Genomic DNA, 18,111 nt, shown 5'->3' on the forward strand with positions numbered 1-18,111 from the left:
CCTGTAATGCGAATGTTATTATGCTTAACGGTGTCACCTAGTCTCCTTAGTCTGTTTTCACTTTTTTAATTATTTTTTCCTCCTTTTCAACTTGATTGCTTTCCATTCCTCTGTTCTCCTTCCTCTAGTCTACTATTTATTCCATTATATATTTTTTATTCCATATTTTTAATTTCAATTACTGAGTTTATCTCTATTTTTCATGTTTTCTCTTTGTTTAGCACTTCAAGTTCAGGTCTTTTCTCAAGTCCAGTGAGTATCTTTTATGACTATTTCTTTAAATTCTCTATCAGACATTACTTAGCTCTTTTTTTTTTTTTTTAGGTCTCTTGCTATGATTTGTCCTGGTCTTTCATTTGGGTCATTGTCCTCTGACTCTTCATTTTATCTAAATCTGTGTCTATTTCAACGTGTTAGGAAAGTCGACTACTTCTCCTGCTCTTACAAGTAGTGGCCATATGAAGAAGAGGTCCTGTGGTGTCCCGCACAATATGCCCTGTTCAACCTGACTCTTCAGGGCTGTCTCCTATGTGTGTTGCATGCACCCTACTTTGTGGGTGAGTCATGTTTGCCTTCAATCCAGTCATCTGCAATGGCTTTCTTTGCCACTTGTAGACAGGGTTTTGTCCCCATGGTGTTAGTGGGCCGGTCTAGGGCCACCTTGGGCTTGAGTTGAGTCAGACCAGGTGTTTGTTTGCTAGAGATGGCAGTAGTTATGGAACTGCCTGTTGCTTTTCCTGTGTTGTCCTCTGAGAAGCTTTCATTGGTAGGTGGGGCTACAGTCAGGTCTGATGTCTGCCCCCAGCCCACTGCTGGAGCTGCAGTTGGGCTGGTGTGTGTGGTTGTCTTCCACTCTCCTTGGCAGGAGTCATTGTGGAGCAGTGCTGGCCCCTGTCAGGGCTGCTTGCACACTGCCAGGCCTGTGACACCACTTTGGATGGGCTCTGGCCAAGGGCATATTGGAGGGGGCAGGTCTCTAGGAAATAGTAGGGATGGAGCATGCAGTGCCATCCATTTCCCAGCTGTCCACTGCTGATCCCACAGTTGTTTTTAAAACATCAGCTGAGCCATAAGGGAAGCCTGCTGAACACAGTTTAGTTCTGAGAAAGCCTACACTTGTGCATTTTAAATGGTACATTTTCAGAATTTTTTTTAGTGAAGTCTAAAGTAATGGATTTGCTTTACTGGAATTTGTCGATCATAAAACTATTAAAAATAAGTAACAATTACATCAGTGGTGTTTATTGCAGAATTAGACTTTATTACTAGCTTATCCACCATTTTTATTGACTATCAATCACCTTTATAACTTCAGAACTGGAATAGAATTAAAAGCATCAGCATTCACTAAGCCAGGAAAAGGTATTTCTGCCATTTTTCTTTAATGTGTTTAACATGTTCAGAATCCTTGTTTTAAAAAAATAATGTTAAACATTTCATAATGGAGAAAGACTCTGGGTTGATAACAGCAGTAACACTGCATAAACTTTTAAAATGTCTATTCCATAGTTAAACTTTCTTTAAAACACTGGAAAATTTAATAATGACAATTTTAAAAATAATGAACCTATGGGTTTAATGTTGTCTGTTTTATGTCCAAATCCAGAAAATAATGTAGTAAATATGATTAACATATGTTTTACTGGAGAATTACTGAGGTTCATATAGAAACAAATTAAGGGATGGTACAGCTATTAATCATATTGACACAGAAAAACCATTAGGCAGCTTGAGGACTTAGCTAACAGTGGAGAGTCTGAACTGAAATACTGACTGCAGGATGTGCAGGTCCTGCAAACAGGTGCGATACTCTGACATGCTCATTAAATAGCCTCCACGTAGTTGGCTGGCAGCATGCCGGTCCTGCCCGTCCTCTGCACAGTGCCGTACATCCAACCTTCATCAATCGCTTGGACATTTACAATAGCATCTCCATCTCTGAAGGACACCTCATCTGCATCAGCAGCCAGATAGTCGTACATGGCACGGAAGATTTTCTATTTGTGAAGATGAAAAAAGGTAAAAAAAAAAAAAAAAAAAAAAAAAATATATATATATATATATATATATGTATGTATTAGATTTGCATCAACCCAAATGCCTTTTTAAATTTTATTGTTAGTCACCATACATTACATGATCAGTTTTTGATGTAGTGTTCCATGATTCATTGTTTGCGTATAACACCCAGTGCTCCATGCGATACGTGTCTTCTTTAATACCCATCACCAGGCTAACCCATCCCCCCACACCCCCTCCCCTCTAGAACCCTCAGTTTGTTTCCCAGAGTCCATAATCTTGCGTGGTTTGTCTCCCCCTCCGATTTCCCCCCTTCATTTTTCCTTTCCTACTTTTTTTTTTTTTTTTAACATATAATGTAGTATTTGTTTCAGAGGTACAGGTCTGTGATTCATCAGTCTTACACAATTCACAGCACTCACCATAGCACATAACCTCCCAATGTCCATCACCCAGCCACCTCATCCTTCCCACCCTGCTCCACTCCAGCAACCCTCAGTTTGTTTCCTGAGATTAAGAGTCTCTTAGGGTTTGTTTACCTCTCTGGTTTCATCTTGTTTCATTTTTTTCCTCCCTTCCCCTATGATCCTCTGTCTTGTTTCTCAAATTCCTCATATCGGTGAGATTATATGATAATTGTCTTTCTCTGATTGACTTATCTCCCTTAGCATAATACCCTCTAGTTCTATCCACATTGTTGCAAATGGAAAGATTTCAGGGTTTTTTTTTTTTTGATGGCTGCATAATATTTCAGTGTGTGTGTGTGTGTGTGTGTGTGTGTGTGTGTGTGTGTGTGTGTATGTATACACACCACATCTTTATCCATGCATCTGTTGATGGACATCTTGGCTCTTTCCATAATTTGGCTATTGTGGACATTGCTGCTATAAACATCGGGGTACACATACCCCTTCAGATCCCTACATTTGTATCTTTGGGGTAAATACCCAGTAGTGCAATTGCTGGGTTGTAGGGTAGCTCTATTTTCAACTTTTTGAGGAACCTCCATACTGTTTTCCAGAGTGGCTGCACCAGCTTGCATTCCCACCAACAGTGTAGGAGGGTTCCCTTTTCTCCGCATCCTCACCAACATCTGTCGTTTCCTGATTTGTTAATTTTAGCCATTCTGACTGGTGTGAGGTGGTATCTTGTTGAGGTTTTGATTTGGATTTCCCTGATGCCAAGCGATGTTGAGCACTTTTTCTGTTCGCTATTTGGATATCTTCTTTGTAGAAATGTCTGTTCATGTCTTCTGCCCATTTCTTGATTGGATTATTTGTTCTTTGGGTGTTGAGTTTGATAAGTTCTTTATAGATTATGGATACTAGCCCTTTATGTGATACGTCCCCAAATGCCTAATTTTAAGATCTCTTATGACTCCACAAATTTAAGTTGCACAAAAGAGAATGTGCAACCACCACCAGGAAAATAAAAAGACTACTCACAAAATAGAAAATATTTGCAAATCATATATCTGGTAAGGGATTACCATCCAAAAAATATAAGGAACTCCTACCATTCAATACTGGAAAAAGGTGGGAGAGGAGGCAAAGGATCTCAGTTGTCCAAAGGAGATGCACAAATAGCCCATAAGCTCATGAAAAAAATACTTGGCAATACTAGTCATCAGAGAAAACCATAATGAAATATCATATGACACACTAGAATGGTGAATAATCAAAAAGAAACAATAGCAGGTATTGGGGAGGATGTGGAGAAATTTTATAAACTGCTGATGGGAATGTAAAATGGTACAGCCGCTTGGAAAAGAGTTTTTGCAAGTTCCTCCCATGTTAAATACAGAGTTAGAATATTGCGGTCCTATGTATATACCCAAGAAGTGAAAACAGGTCTGCACAATTACTTGTACATCCACATTCACAGCAGTATCATTTATAGCAGCCAAAAAATGGAAACAACCCAAATGCCTACCAACTGATGAATGAAGGAAAAAAGGGTGGTATTTCCATACAATAGAATATTTACTAGTAAAAAGGAATGAGTTGTTGTTGTATGATACAATTAGATGAACCTCAGAGCTTTAAGTAAAAGAGGCCAGTCACAAAAGACCACATACTGTGTGATTTCATTTATATGAAATGTCTTGCATAGGCAAAGAGAGAAAGCATATTAGTGGATCCCTTGGACTGGATGGTGGGGGAGGGAAGGGCTCAGGAAGGGGATTGACTTGATGAGTACAAGGGGTTTTTTTAGGGTGATGAAGTGTTACTAGATTGTAGTAGTGGTTGAATAACTAAATGAAATAAAATCAGTGGACCTGTACACTTCAGATGATGACTTTAATAGTATGTTAATAATATATTCATAAAACCGTATATGAAAAAAATTTTTTTTTGTATATTGCCTTTTCTTCCCTTCTGAGAAAGCGGTATTGCATGTATCTTTCACCCTGGGAATTTGGGAGCATACTAGTAGTAAAAGTTTCTAAAAGCTATCTTCCACATGTTAAAACAAAACAAAAACAAAAAAGTATAACATGGTAGAAAGGGAAAATGGGGAGTTACTAATGAATAAGCATAAAGTTTCAGTTAAGCAATATGAATAAGCTCTAGAGATCTGCTGTCCTGGAGATCTTTAGAGATCTGTACACAAGCTTGAATCTCTTGTGCACAAGAATGTACTGAACACTTAAAAATGTGGTTAGAAGGTAGATCTCAAGTGTTTCTACAACAGCAAAATAAAATTTTTTAAATTGTTAACAATTTGTAGACAAAAATAACCAAAACAAAGTGCCCAAATTTCCTTCAGAGGAGCAGGCACTGGTTAGTAATTTGGAATGTAACCTGCATAATTTTTTCTTAGCATTCTGAAATAACACATACATATATTCATATTCGAGGATAGGTTTCCCCTTTCCCCCTGCATATGTGAAACAATTACTGTGATTAATACTCTGACCCATTCTTTCCATTTAATATAGCTTCAGGGCTTTTCCAGATAAATCTATATGGATATAGATTTATAGAGATCTAGATATAGATTTATATATACAGATTTATATAGATCTCATACTTTTTTTACTGCTACAGAGAATTCTGTATTTTTTTAAATTTATTTTTAAAGATTTTATTTATTCATGAGAGAGAGAGAGAGAGAGAGAGGCAGAGGGAGAAGCAGGTTCCCAAGGAGCAGGGAGCCTGATGTGGGACTCGATCCCAGCACCCCGGGATCAGGACCTGAGCCGAAGGCAGGCGCTTAACCATCTGAGCCACCCAGGCGCCCGAGAATTCTGTATTTTAGTAAGATCACAAATTAGTCATTTCTATACTTCTGGACATTTAATTGTTAACCATTTTTTCTTACACTAATCCCCTGTTTGTCTTTAGGTGGGTATTTCAGAGAAAGAGCTTTTAAAGGTGAAAGGAGTAGGTCAGATGGTATGTGCATTTTAATTTTTTTAAAAAAATTCACTACCATAATGTTCTAATACTTATTGTTTTAATTTGCATATTCCTGGTTTGCAGTTATGGTGGACATCTTTTTTGCTGGCTGTTTCTATTTCTCTTGCTGTAAGTTGTCTATTCATTTACTTCCAGGTCTTTCTTATTTTGACTGGAAGGGGACTAATTTGCCCATGAATTTTTGAGTGTTAGGTTTTTTTAGATATAAATCTTTGTATTATGAATGCTGCAAATATTTTCTCCCAGTTTGACATGTTTCTTTTTGTTATAAAAACATTTAAAATTTTATGGTCAAATATGCAGTCTTGTCTTTCACGTTCCTAGGTTCTAGAACTTGCTGAGGAAGGCCTTTCCTGTCCCCAATATTATAAAATTAGTCTCTACTTTTCTGTGGTATTTTACAATTTTGATTTTTTTTTTTTCCCCTGTTGATTTGTGATTCGTTTAGGATCCATTTCTGGGCCTCATCTATTTTCATATCTATTCCCCTGCTAAATCCAGATTTAATGATACTAGCTTTAGAGTATGTTTGCTTACCCCTGCAGTAGAAGGGTGCGATGGGATAGAGGATACCGTTGTCTGCTGCGTGGCAACTGAAGATGATCGCTGCTGTGGGAGCTCCGTGGTCTTTGCGTGTTTGTAAGCTAAAAGGTGGGAAGTAGTTTGTAGGAAGAAAAATGACTAGACATCATTTCATCTGTGTTAAACAGCTGAGCAGTGCTCTCTTGTCCCCTAACTTAAAAAGAATGGTTTCCAAGAAAGGGGGCTCTAATAAAAATTAATGAAAAATGAAACATCTGGTTTCATGTACCTCTCCACAATTCTAGTCTTTTCTCATCAGGAGAAATGATCGAGATTTTTGTTATTGTTGCTGTTTTTACCTCAAAGCATCTGCGCCTGTAACCCAGCAAGCTGGCGGGCAGCCCACTTATACCTGAGGAAGTTGCGGAGAAGACTCCGCCTTCGCTGTAGGTGGAGAGGCGCTGGTCCGCGGCTTCTGAGTGCTCGGACTTGTCCTCGCCGCCGCTGACGCTCAGCGCACTGGCTGAGCGCGAATGCTCCCGGCTCCGGCGCTGCGCTTGCGCTGGGGGTGGGCATGCGTGAGTCAGTCTCTGCGGTGCGCGGTGGGGGTGAGCTGATTGCTAGGCATGGTTTTCAGTAGGCTCCCATGAATTAAACCCTCAAAACCCTATGTGTACGGTTGCCATCCTCATTTACACGTGATAGCTGAAGTACCTTACCAAAGGTCATGTAACTGCTAAATAGTAACAGCCAGGCTTCAAATCCCAGAGTCTGTCTTGGACCACAACTCCTTCCCTCCACCCAGCCCATTTTCCTGGCTTACAAAAATTCACATTCAAACTCCACCTTCAACTTCTCCAGAAAGTCCTCCCTCACTTCCGGATTAATTTAGATGCCCTTTACCTGAGTTCCCACAATGTGCGTGCAGACCTTTAAAACTGCACATGTCAGAGTGTAACCACTGATTTACTTCTCTCCATCAGCAGACTAGAGTATAAATCCTTTAAGGACAAGCACTACGTATTATTCTACAATTTAACATGAAAAGAAGGCATAAAGGCGTGTGGCTTGTTTTGTTGAATTAACAGCCTTCCTTGAAGACAGAGTTTTCAGAAAGTTGCCAAAGGTCACATTCATTCTCTTCCCTTTCCTTATGTTTTTTCTTTTCATTATTTCTCCAATAGAAAGATGTACTACTTTTTCTTTAGAAACAAAACGGTAATAAATGGGGCCTGAAGAATATTTACACAGAGGCAGTGAAACAATCTTTCCCTGACTTAAATTTGCCTAGAAATGATACTGTTCCACTAGTCAGCAAGAAGGACAACTCAGAACACTGAAAACTATAGTTTCCTGGAGGTCACTGACCCGAGCCCATTAAATGGTGACCTTCATGCTGTTAGCTATAACATACCGTTAATCATGTGTAAGCTTCGTGACTGAATGTTGTCTTCTGCTGGATCATAGTCAAACACTGAGCCAGGATTAGTACGCCAGACACGGAAACCTGCAAGTGAGATCAAGGATCAGAATGTGTTTTTGGAGGACTCCTAATAGCTTGGAAAGCAAGGCATGAATTTAACCACAGGTTAAATAATTTAGCTTATTTCTGGTCATGACTTCTCCTAGAACAAAGCATTGGGTAGGAAAGATACCAGCTTTGTAAGCTGTGTAAGAACAGTTTGCTTTGACAGCTGATGAAAACACAGGCTGAAGTACTTTATCCTTTAGCTTCCTATGGGTAATGCCACTCTTGTTCTTCCACCACTTTAGAGTTGATCCCCCTGCCCCCCACCCCCCGGGCTCATATACCTGTAATGGTCTCCTGATCCTGGTCATTCCGTTTTTGTTCCATCTCTACCACTTTTCTCTGAATACCCCGGTAGTTAATGTCACTGAAGTCCTGTGTGTTCTTCTTTACTCGTTCGGTGATAGGGTCTGTCACCACTGGTGTGAAGCAACCCTTGTGCTTCTCAAAGTCTTCATGATATTTCACCTGAAATTTCATGAGTTGATTTTGTGAAAATATGGTGTGATCATTTCCTCTTCCACATGATCCAGCGGACTGGCCAATTGATCCTTAAGAATTTGACTCACCGTTGAGATGTGGCGTTGGGTCTCCCGCACCCGTCTCATCTCTGGAGTGTCCAAGACGTAGGCAGCTTTGCCCTGTATTTGTTTTCGGAAGCTATCAGAATAAAGAACCTGATAGAGGAGAGACCATGAATTAAGTACAGGTCATGGTACTGTTCTAATTCTGAAGCCTCAAAAACTTTTCCAACACATGGAGATAAAAGTAGCTGGGGAGGGAAGCTTGAGTCATCTGAAAGGACCCAGTGATACCCTTGACTAATAGCAGAACAGATAAGCATGAGGACGAATGGGCAGGGTTCTCATCAGGAGAGAAAGGACGTTTTTGACTTTGAAAATGTAACTTTCATTTTCAAAGGAGACAAGGCACATAATTTCAAAGAGGATAGGAAGAGGGTGGTCTCTGGAATTTGCTAGGAATTGCAGCACCAGCAGACTGGATGGTATTTGGCACTAGATGGGATTCTGACATTCAAAACAACTATCCTTTTAAATTTTTTAAAGTTCAATTAATTAAGTAATCTCTACACCCAGCATGGTGCTCCAGCTCACCACCCTGAGGTCAAGAGTCGCATGCTCTCCTGAGCCAGCCAGATGCTCCAAAACAACTGTCCTTTTCAACAAGTGATCATTTTCATAGGTTTATGCCCGGATTTCATAAACCAATGTTAATACAGAAATCAAAGTCCACCAGACATGAAAAACCCAAAATATCAAAGCTAAAGAAGGCATCCATATCAGAGTATTACCTGTTTCATAGAGTACCTTAAAAATAAAGGAGAGCAGAAGATTGAGGATGTTAGGAAGTCAATTTGTTACAATTGGTTATGTAAGATTACCCCCCGAGTAAAATAAAAGGAAGAGAAAACACTGGCAACTGTTACTTCTTAGTATGATCATTTGGAATTTAAAAGCACAGTTGTGTTAATTTTAATGTAAATTTTCAGTTGAATAAGGTGCACAATTTTATGGTGTTAAAATGTTATTTTTCAAGATGTTGCATTTTTTTTCATTTTAGTGTGCTTCCCAGTTGAATGAGAAAGGCGTGTTTATATGATGTTAAAATGTTATTTTCCAAGTCATTGCACTACTCCTGTGTTTAATCCTAGACAATACCGAACTAATGTTTTCTTGGTTGCGCTTAGCTCGCTCCATCTCTGGAGTAACAGGTGTCGGAGTTGCTTTTCTCATATTCTCTTTGTATAATACCTAGAGGAGCCAAGAGAGCATCCAGACATCAGAGAGCAGAAAACCAGTTCTGAAAACCATCATCTAGCTGGTGTTATGGCTCAATTATATCACACTCTATAAGAAACACGTCAGGAAGATAAAGCCATTAAAATGTTATTATATAAAGCACAAGATGAAGAAAGGATTAAATCAGGTTGAACTGGTGGGGTTGGTTTATCATTTTTAAGTGGGTAAAGAAGAATTTTTTAAAATAAAAGTTTTGGGAAAACTGTGAGATAAATTAGTGATATAACATATTTGCCAGGCTTATTAAAAGTGTAACAATTTCTTTTTTCCTCTCCAAAATACCGAGCTAAAGTTTTCTTGATTGCGTTTGACTCTTTCCATCTCAGGAGTAAAGGGTGTAGGGGTCACTTTCCCCAAGTTTTCTTTGTATAACACCTGTGAGATACAAAGTTGGACCCGAAAATCATGAAGAGGCAATATTCAGGCTATTAAACATAATGCAATTTGGGGGAGAAAACTCCATGTTTAATCTGTTACATGAGTGAGAACAGCTCTCAAGAAGAAAGCTTAAAAACAGTTAATGGCAATAGTAAGTGTAGTATATCATTTACAGGGGATTCTAAAAAACTGGCATTTTGCTTGTTTTTAACCTGGGATGGAGTTAGGAGCAGGCCAAACTACAGGGGTTACTTTGCAAAATTAAAAGCACTTTCGTTTCTCAAGACAATACCGAGCTAATGTTCTCTTGATTGCGTTTGACTCTCTGCATCTCTGGCGTGACAGGGGTTGGGGTGGCTTTCCCCACATTTTCTTTGTACAAAACCTACGCGGGTTCAATGGATCCAAAAAGGCAAAAAGAAAAAAAAATTACAGTTACCAAAAGATTAAACGGAATAGATAATTTGTTATGAGGCTCAGGGTGCCAGACCATTTGGGCAATCAGGTTAGGTGGAAAGGAGTACGTTTCCAAACAAAGTTGAGTGTAGTTATAGCAAGACACACCTTTCCAGGGTAGGACCGTGCCCTGAAATCCTGGCAGACTGCAAGACAGAACTTGCAGGGTGCCCAAAAGGGATGAGAGAAGGCCTTTATTTTACGTCGATGCATTTCAAGCACCAGATAGATCATCTTGTAACAGGACTTAGGGGAATGTGCTTGACCGACACCAAGAAGGTGGGGCTGCTCCCTATATGGCAGCAGGTGACTGGCCTGTCTTGCAGCACTTAAACTCATATTGACACATCCATAAAATTGTGGGCCCAAAACCAAAGATTCCTCCTACTCTTTTTTTTTTTTTCCCTGCCATCATCTGTGCTCTGCCTCCTGCTTTAGTTCACCAAACTTATCAGTAAAGAAAAACGTTTTCAGCAATTATATCACTAGCATCATGATAAATCCTTTACCTCAGTGTCTCCCTTCAGTGTCATTCATGGGGACACGGGAGGTTTGGGAAATGGTATTCAAGAGAAATAATTCTGTTAAAGTAGTGGTTCTTAGAGTGGGGTCCCTGAACAGCAAGGTCAGCATCACCTGAGCACTTGCTAGAATTGCAAATCTTCTGGCCCCACACCAGACCTACAGAATGAGAAACTGGGGACAGCACCCAGCAGTCTGACTTAACAAATGCTCCGGGTGATTCTGATGCAGTGCTCTCTAGTGTTGGAGAAAGCTGCAGACAGCGCTTATGTGGAGGGCCACCAGGTTCTTCCTAACTGGAGCTAACATCTTCCCCATACAAATCCCAACCCCCTGGTAAATTATAAACATGTATCATGTCACAGAGCACAGGCTTACAGGAAGAGGTCTGTAAAGTTAGCAGTTAGAGACCACGATGAAGACAAAACAAAAAACTAAAGTTGGTAAAGCAAAAACAGTTCAAGCGACACTTCATTTTTAAGTAAATTGATAAATCATTTTCTGAAACCAGTGGATCTTAATTTTTTTCATTTCTCTGAGCACAGTACCTCCAAACAATCACATGAGGAATTTGAGATTGTTAGAACTCGATTTTGTTATCCAAGCAAACTAAAAAACAAGTGGTTTTTTAAAAAAATATTTTTAAATACCAAATGGAATAGAAATGTCATTATCCTTGGAGGAGAGGATCAGGGGTTATTTTTCCCCAAGGTCTCTTTGTCTAAATCTAACAGGGTAAATTAGAACCTAAAGTCATAGGTGCAAAAACAAACAAGATCACAACTCCCAATTTTCCAGAAAGAGCTCTCATACCTATCATGCCACCCCCCAAATTTCAGAAGTACGTAAAACAAAGAGACCTTGAGGATAGATAGAGAGTAAGTTCGGGGGCAGATGAGCAAAAGGACATTTTACTGGAAAATCTGTTACTTCCTGATATTAGAACTTTATAGATTAAAGCAATCTTGTTATTACAGTGTTAAAACTAAGAGCAGCCTTCTAGGAGAGAAGGATAAATGAGATCAACAAAATTCACAAAATTTGTTTTTTAAAAGTAGGATTAATAAGTATTATTTTAAATCATTAAAGAAGTAGCTTTTTCTTTTCTTGCCAAAGTACCGAGCTAATATTTTCTTGATTGTGTTTGACTCTCTCCATCTCTGGAGTGACAGGTATAGGGGTTCCCTTGCCCATATTTTCTTTGTATAACACCTGTGTGATGAGAAAGCATCCAGAAAAAAAAAGTTAGGTAACATTTCATTTGTTGTAAGATTTTAAGTGTGAGTTCAACTTCCTGGTTACCAAATGACACAGTAGTCCAGGGAGCCAGGAGTTACAGGTTGGCAAGCTGCCACAAACTACTTTAATGGCGGCCATGGTTGGGCTGGGAAGCAGAGTCTCTAGGCAGCAAGGACCTCAGCTGCTGGGGAACCGCTGTCAGTTATTCATGTTATTTTGTCATTTCTGGGAGTACAGTGCCTCCCAACAATCACATGGGGGTTTGAGATTGTTAGAACTCAGTTTTTTTGTTATCCAAGTAATTAAAAAATATATTTTAAAATACCAGATGTAATCGCTATCAGAATTAACCAAAATGTTTTAAAAAGTTGAATCCATAGCAGTAACATAAAAATGCAAAAAGTATTGTCCTTTTGCTAAGTGAGGTATATTAGAAACAAAGGAAGGGTAGTGGGTTTTAAAAAGGAATAAATGTTAAGTATTATATAATTATGAGGTTAAATGGCATCCTGTTTTTCCCTTTCTTTCCAAAATACCGAGCTAAGGTTTTCTTGATTGTGTTTGACTCTCTGCATCTCAGGAGTGATGGAGATTGGAATTCCTGTTCCCAGGTTTTCCTTGTATAGCACCTGTATGATAAGAAAGCATCCAGAACAAAAAGAGCGATCAACCACTTTCCCCTTTTGTGGAGAAGTGGGGAGAAGAAGGGCAAAGGGGAAGAGAACAGGTAGGAGGAAGGGAAATACCAGAAGCTTCTAGATCCAACCTGTAGGAGCCTAAAGACATACTTATAAGTAAGGGAATGCAGGAAAGAGCAGCAAAAAACTAAGAGATAGGAAAGGAAAGTTTTGTTACTTTTGTTTGAACTGACCTCTGTAGCGCCGAGCAATAGTGCACCATGAAAGGGAACAATTAGTCTCCCCCCGCCTCCAGTTTGTTATGAGGAAGAGAAAGAATTAAAAAGGGTAAGAGACAAAAGGAGAACCAAGGAAGTTATTTTCGATTTGGAAATATTAATAAACCACATAAGGATATTTGGGTTTTTATAAACACTGTATACATAAAGATACATGTGCACAAACCTTCTTTTGTTGACTTTCAAAAGAAGTCCAAGTATTTAATTTTTAGTTTGGGCGAACATATTGGGTGGAATTATTTTTAAAGCAAATGGAGAGCAATGACAAGATGCTAAAAAAAAAAAAAAAGAAAAGAAACTTAACAGTATCTGTACGAATACCAGTAGGGACACAGAAGGTTAGAACAGGAAGTAAGCCGAGTCTGGTCTTTGCTAAAGACATTTTTGTAAGCTTTACATCCAGACCAAATTTGCCAAAGCAGGATAAATGTGGGTGCTTAGACACTGAGAAGGTTATGTTTTTAAAGGCTAGGATATATACTGAACACTTTTTTTAAAAAAAGTCACATGATGGTATTAATGTTTAACCAAAATGGGGAAATGGATTCACAGGAGATGGCAGCATTAAGTTGTGAACAAGACATGTCAGAGTTTTTATTGGGATAAGCTGATTAGATTTAAAATATAGCCATTAATTTTTGGTTTAAAAATAGTTAAAGGGATTTTTTTTTTTTCTTTTAAATACCGAACTAAAGTTCTCTTGATTGTGTTTGACTCTCTCCATCTCTGGAGTGATGGGAATTGGGATCCCTTTCCCGAGGTTTTCTTTATACAACACCTGTACAACACAAGAAAGCATCCAGAAAAAAACAAGAGCAGTCCAAACAGCCCTTTCATCTGTCCTGTAGGGACCCTAATATGAGACTAGAGACATCAAACAAGAAAGACAAATTCACCAAGTCAACCTGTCTCTTCAAACACAGATCGGGATGACAATATGCTCCGTATTTCCTTAGCTAAAGTGCCAGTGTATTTGATATTCACCTCACCATTAACTCATTTATATTGAAGGTTTGTTTCCTGCATTGGGAATTAAGGAAAAAACTACAATTTCTTAAGAGCACTGAAGTGCTTAGTGTACAATAGAAAAATTATTTTTTAATTAGATTGGCAAATACTTATTTACATAGAACATCTGTTTTGTAGAGTAACAGATATTTAAAACCCATCAAATCTATGCAGTATAGCAAAATTGGTCTTTGTTGAGTATATTCAAGTTGCGGAGGTGGTCAAGTCTGAAAGTTAATGTTTTAATACATAGTACTATTTATTTCCCATGGAATCTTAAAAGCTCTCTGCACCCCGGACAATTTTGCCTAAATGCAACTTGTGTAACAATGAATACAAATGGTTACTTAGGGGAAAAAAACTGTCCAGGATCATCAGGATCATTAAGATCTCAGATATAAATATCAATAATACTTATTCTAATATAGAAGAAAATAATTAACAATTTTGAAAATTAATGCAAACCTTAATTCTTCCAAAAGAAGAAATCATCAAAATCACCACCACCACCACCATCATCATCATCATCATCCCACAGGGAAAACAGTGAATGTTCCAAAAGTGATATTTACATTGACAATTTAACAAAGTTGAAAGGTTGTTAGTGAATAGTAATTAAAAACAAAGGAAAACAAAACCAAACCAAAAGACAGTGGGACCAAAGAAAGTTACTGTGGAAGAATCAAACTTCCTGAAAATATTTGAACTCACAATTAAAAACCACTTTGGATCAAACCTGCTCCACCCCCCACCCCAAACAATCCAGCTAAATTTTACTACTGACATTTGATTTTCTATTTCAGGCATAAGTAACTCTTAAGATCCTTACACAGAAGTTTCACAGACTATTACAGAATTTTTCAACAATATTAATAAAATAAAAAGTAACTAAATATAAATTTATGATCTGATTTGTGTATTTAAGAGAAATCAGAAGGTCTGGATTTCTATTCATGGAATGGCTCGTTTAGCACAAATATCAAGACAAGGTTGCTTTGGGTTCCAACACTGAGCTACTTTCTTTTTCTGTCCTGTGTTTATCCAGACAGGATCTAGGTTAAGGCAACCACCATTCCCAATCAAGAGCCACTATTTCTACATGTGGCCTCAAGTACTGTGTCTTCGAGCTACACTAACCCAGAAGCATCTGAGAGAAGAAGAGTCCCAAGTAAATAATAGCTACAGTGTTTGGGTTTTTTGGACATTAGTGAACTTCAAAAGTCCCAGCAGCAACATAAAAGTTGAAAAGAGAAGGAAAGGAACCAATTAAAAGTTTTAAGGGACTATTATGGAAGATAGAAAATGTTAGAATCAAATGGTAAGTAAACGACGTGGAAAACAGAATTCAGTTGACACAATTTTTTAAAAAATGTTAAATTGATTATTTTAAAGGGACTAATAGAAGTTTGTTTTTAGAAAATTATTTTTTTAAATATGGAATTAAAGGAGCTTTCTCCTGAATACCGAGCTAAAGTTTTCTTGATTGCGTTTGACTCGCTCCATCTCAGGAGTGACAGGAATGGGGGTCCCCTTGTTCAAGTTCTCTTTGTACAAAATCTGTGTGCACAAAAGCAACAGTCACATCAGCTTGGACGCATCTTTTAGGTAACCCGATCTTCAAAACAGTCCCTAAAAGTATTTTTGTTTTCGTAATGGCATAAAATAGGCCTAAACAACCTCAAGTAATAGAACAACTTTGATGTTTAGTCACACACAGGGCGATGTCTGTCTCTGAGTGGCGGTGATAAAGACGCAGCTGCCAGGCCACAGGCAGGAGTCACTTAGTAATAGACGTCTTCTCTCAAAGACAGAAGGATGAGGCCTTATCAAATAGTGTCCAAGTTAATTGAAATTAATAGCCATAATGAGTTGTTGGTAACTCTAAATTAAGGAACCAGAGAGAGAGAGAAAGAGAGGTTTGGGGGAATAAAATAAATATTAATAGATACTAAAAGCTAAATGAACATTAGCTTTCAGTGATCCTTAAACTATTCCAAAGGGAAGCTCATTTCTCTTACATGGTATACAAAAAATAGCTGAGCCACATTTCTGACTTAACTGTAAACTGCTCTGCCATCTCTTGAATGAAAATATTTAAGAATCACATTCTTTTACAAAAAGTTACAAACACAAAAAATACATCAAACAGAGCCAGAATAAGCACAAATAAAATTCTAGTTTAACACTGACCTTTTGAAGGGATGTTAGATTTTTACTTTTGACATGTGTCACACCAGTTAGAAACACCTGTGGTTATTAAAGGAGGGTTTGAGGGGGAAAAAAACACTGAATATTACGGGTTTTTAAGGAAAGTGATTTATCGTTATATTTTAGGGAAAACAGTTAAAATTTCACGCCAGAACTCAAGTAAATACTAAATTAGATATGGGTTGAAAACTGAGGTAATATTTGGTATCATTATTTTCATTATGTGAATTTAGTAATTTTACAGGAAGAAAAATCATATGTTTGTAATGTGTTAAAAATATTATTTTAAATAAGAATTAAGGGATTTTATTTTTTTGCCCCCTAAGAAATACCGAGCTAAAGTTCTCTTGATTGCGTTTGACTCTCTCCATCTCTGGAGTGATAGGTGTTGGGGTTCCTTTCCCCAAATTTTCTTTGTACAAAACCTGTGAGATACAAGAAAGTACCCAGAAGACATTCAAAACAGGCACAAAGATTAAGGAAGGGAGAAAATTAGGGGCAGGTAGTTTGTGTGAAGAGGGAGTCTTTTAGTGAGTAATATTTAGTAAGGATAATGCTTTTACTTTTTCTTCACAATTTTAATGATGAACTCTACCATGCTAATTCTGGGGAAAAAAAAAGTACAACACAAAGCACTGAGTTATAGGAAATGAGTATAATGATGAGGAATCTTGCATTAATTCTACTTACAGTATTTCAGATCTAAGTTTTCACACTTGTCAGTCACTAAAAATGTTAAAGTACCACCAGAAAAGCGAGTCACTTCTGTAAGTTCAGGTGGTTTGAGTCAGGTAATAACACACACCCCTCCCTCCTCCCACACACACATACACAGGATTGTTAAGATATTACTTTTATTAAAAAAGGATAATGGGTTATTCTGGTAGACTTCTAAAAAAGTAGGGAAATTGAGTTTCTAATTTGATATATTTGTAAATACCGAGCTAAAGTTCTCTTGATTGCGTTTGACTCTCTCAATCTCTGGAGTGACAGGGGTTGGAATGCCTGTTCCCAAGTTTTCTTTGTACATAACCTGTAGAAGATAATTAGAATCTAAGCCAAAAAGATGAAATGACCACGAATCCTTTGGATTACGGCTACATCTGTGGGCTACGTGGTGGAAACTCCTAAAAACAATCTAGCTTTCAAGTATGAAACTCAAGGAAGAAGGAAAAGAAATTCCACACATATTTATGTTCCCTACTCAAAAATAACTTCACTACCCTTGAACACTTGGTACTAAATTATGCATTTTCTGTTGTCAACACTTAGAACATTCCTAAAATGCATTAAAAAGTAATAAATTCAACAGTGAGAAAAATCGAACCACTTCATAACATTTAGTATTAGTAGGTCCACAGTACATTTGTACTTAATAAATAGGCTACTTGGTTTAAAATTTTCTAATCATGTGATACTCTATTCCTTCAAGGTTGGGAATTTTGTTTTGTATTTTCTACTGAAAATTCCTAGGGGGCCCCAGTCTATTAGGTACTCCTAATATGAGACTTAAAAGTATATTTTTCAGAGAGAGCAACTTTCCTTGAAATTTCTGATGGTTGTTGGATCATGTAAACTGGTGTTTTTCAAACTGAGGGAAGTCCCTATTTTTTAGGGTCGTATCAAAGGTCTATAAATTCTAATGAAAAGAGTAAGGAACTTCCTGAACCTCTGGCCCCCGTCTTTCCTTTTAATGTTAAGAATTGTCAGCCTAAAGGAATGAATGAATTCTTTTTAAATAAATGGGTCAATGGTGTACTTGAGCATGGGGTGGGGAGCAACATGAACAACGCAGGGCGTTTAGGTCACAGATTAATTCCCTTCAACACTGACAAACTAGTGGTGATATCTTTGTTTTGCTGGGAAACTTTGAGGGATCTTTCAAAATCTACTGTTTTAGTACAAACTTGTGTTTCTTTACCCAGCAAGGCAGCAGAACCAAGATCATGGATAACAGAACAAAACATAATCAGAGAAAGACAGGAAGTTGCAATCAAAAGGGACAAAGGAGTTTTCTTGATTTGTGGACACAAAACCCTAAATGAAATTTGTACCACAAGGAAGTCAGAGTAT

The 18,111-nt window shown here is 37.9% G+C and overlaps 1 protein-coding gene across 1 annotated transcript in view; it reads right to left on the reverse strand.

Annotated features, from left to right (window-relative positions):
* Positions 1–1,623: 1,623 nt before the first annotated feature.
* Positions 1,624–18,111, reverse strand: part of NEB (nebulin) — a 220,823-nt gene continuing 204,335 nt past the window's right edge. The window contains exons 136-147 of the mRNA XM_035726655.1: positions 16,979–17,071; positions 16,371–16,463; positions 11,787–11,879; positions 9,982–10,074; positions 9,594–9,686; positions 9,171–9,263; positions 8,061–8,168; positions 7,776–7,959; positions 7,378–7,470; positions 6,376–6,525; positions 5,979–6,085; positions 1,624–1,997 (exon numbers count right to left, since the gene is read on the reverse strand). Of these exons, the coding sequence (XP_035582548.1) occupies positions 1,824–1,997; positions 5,979–6,085; positions 6,376–6,525; positions 7,378–7,470; positions 7,776–7,959; positions 8,061–8,168; positions 9,171–9,263; positions 9,594–9,686; positions 9,982–10,074; positions 11,787–11,879; positions 16,371–16,463; positions 16,979–17,071 (1,374 nt within the window). The 3' untranslated portion in view covers positions 1,624–1,823. The remainder of the gene's footprint in view (positions 1,998–5,978; positions 6,086–6,375; positions 6,526–7,377; positions 7,471–7,775; positions 7,960–8,060; positions 8,169–9,170; positions 9,264–9,593; positions 9,687–9,981; positions 10,075–11,786; positions 11,880–16,370; positions 16,464–16,978; positions 17,072–18,111) is intronic.

Source organism: Zalophus californianus, chromosome 3, assembly GCF_009762305.2.
Source record: "Zalophus californianus isolate mZalCal1 chromosome 3, mZalCal1.pri.v2, whole genome shotgun sequence".
Lineage (NCBI taxonomy): Eukaryota > Metazoa > Chordata > Mammalia > Carnivora > Otariidae > Zalophus > Zalophus californianus.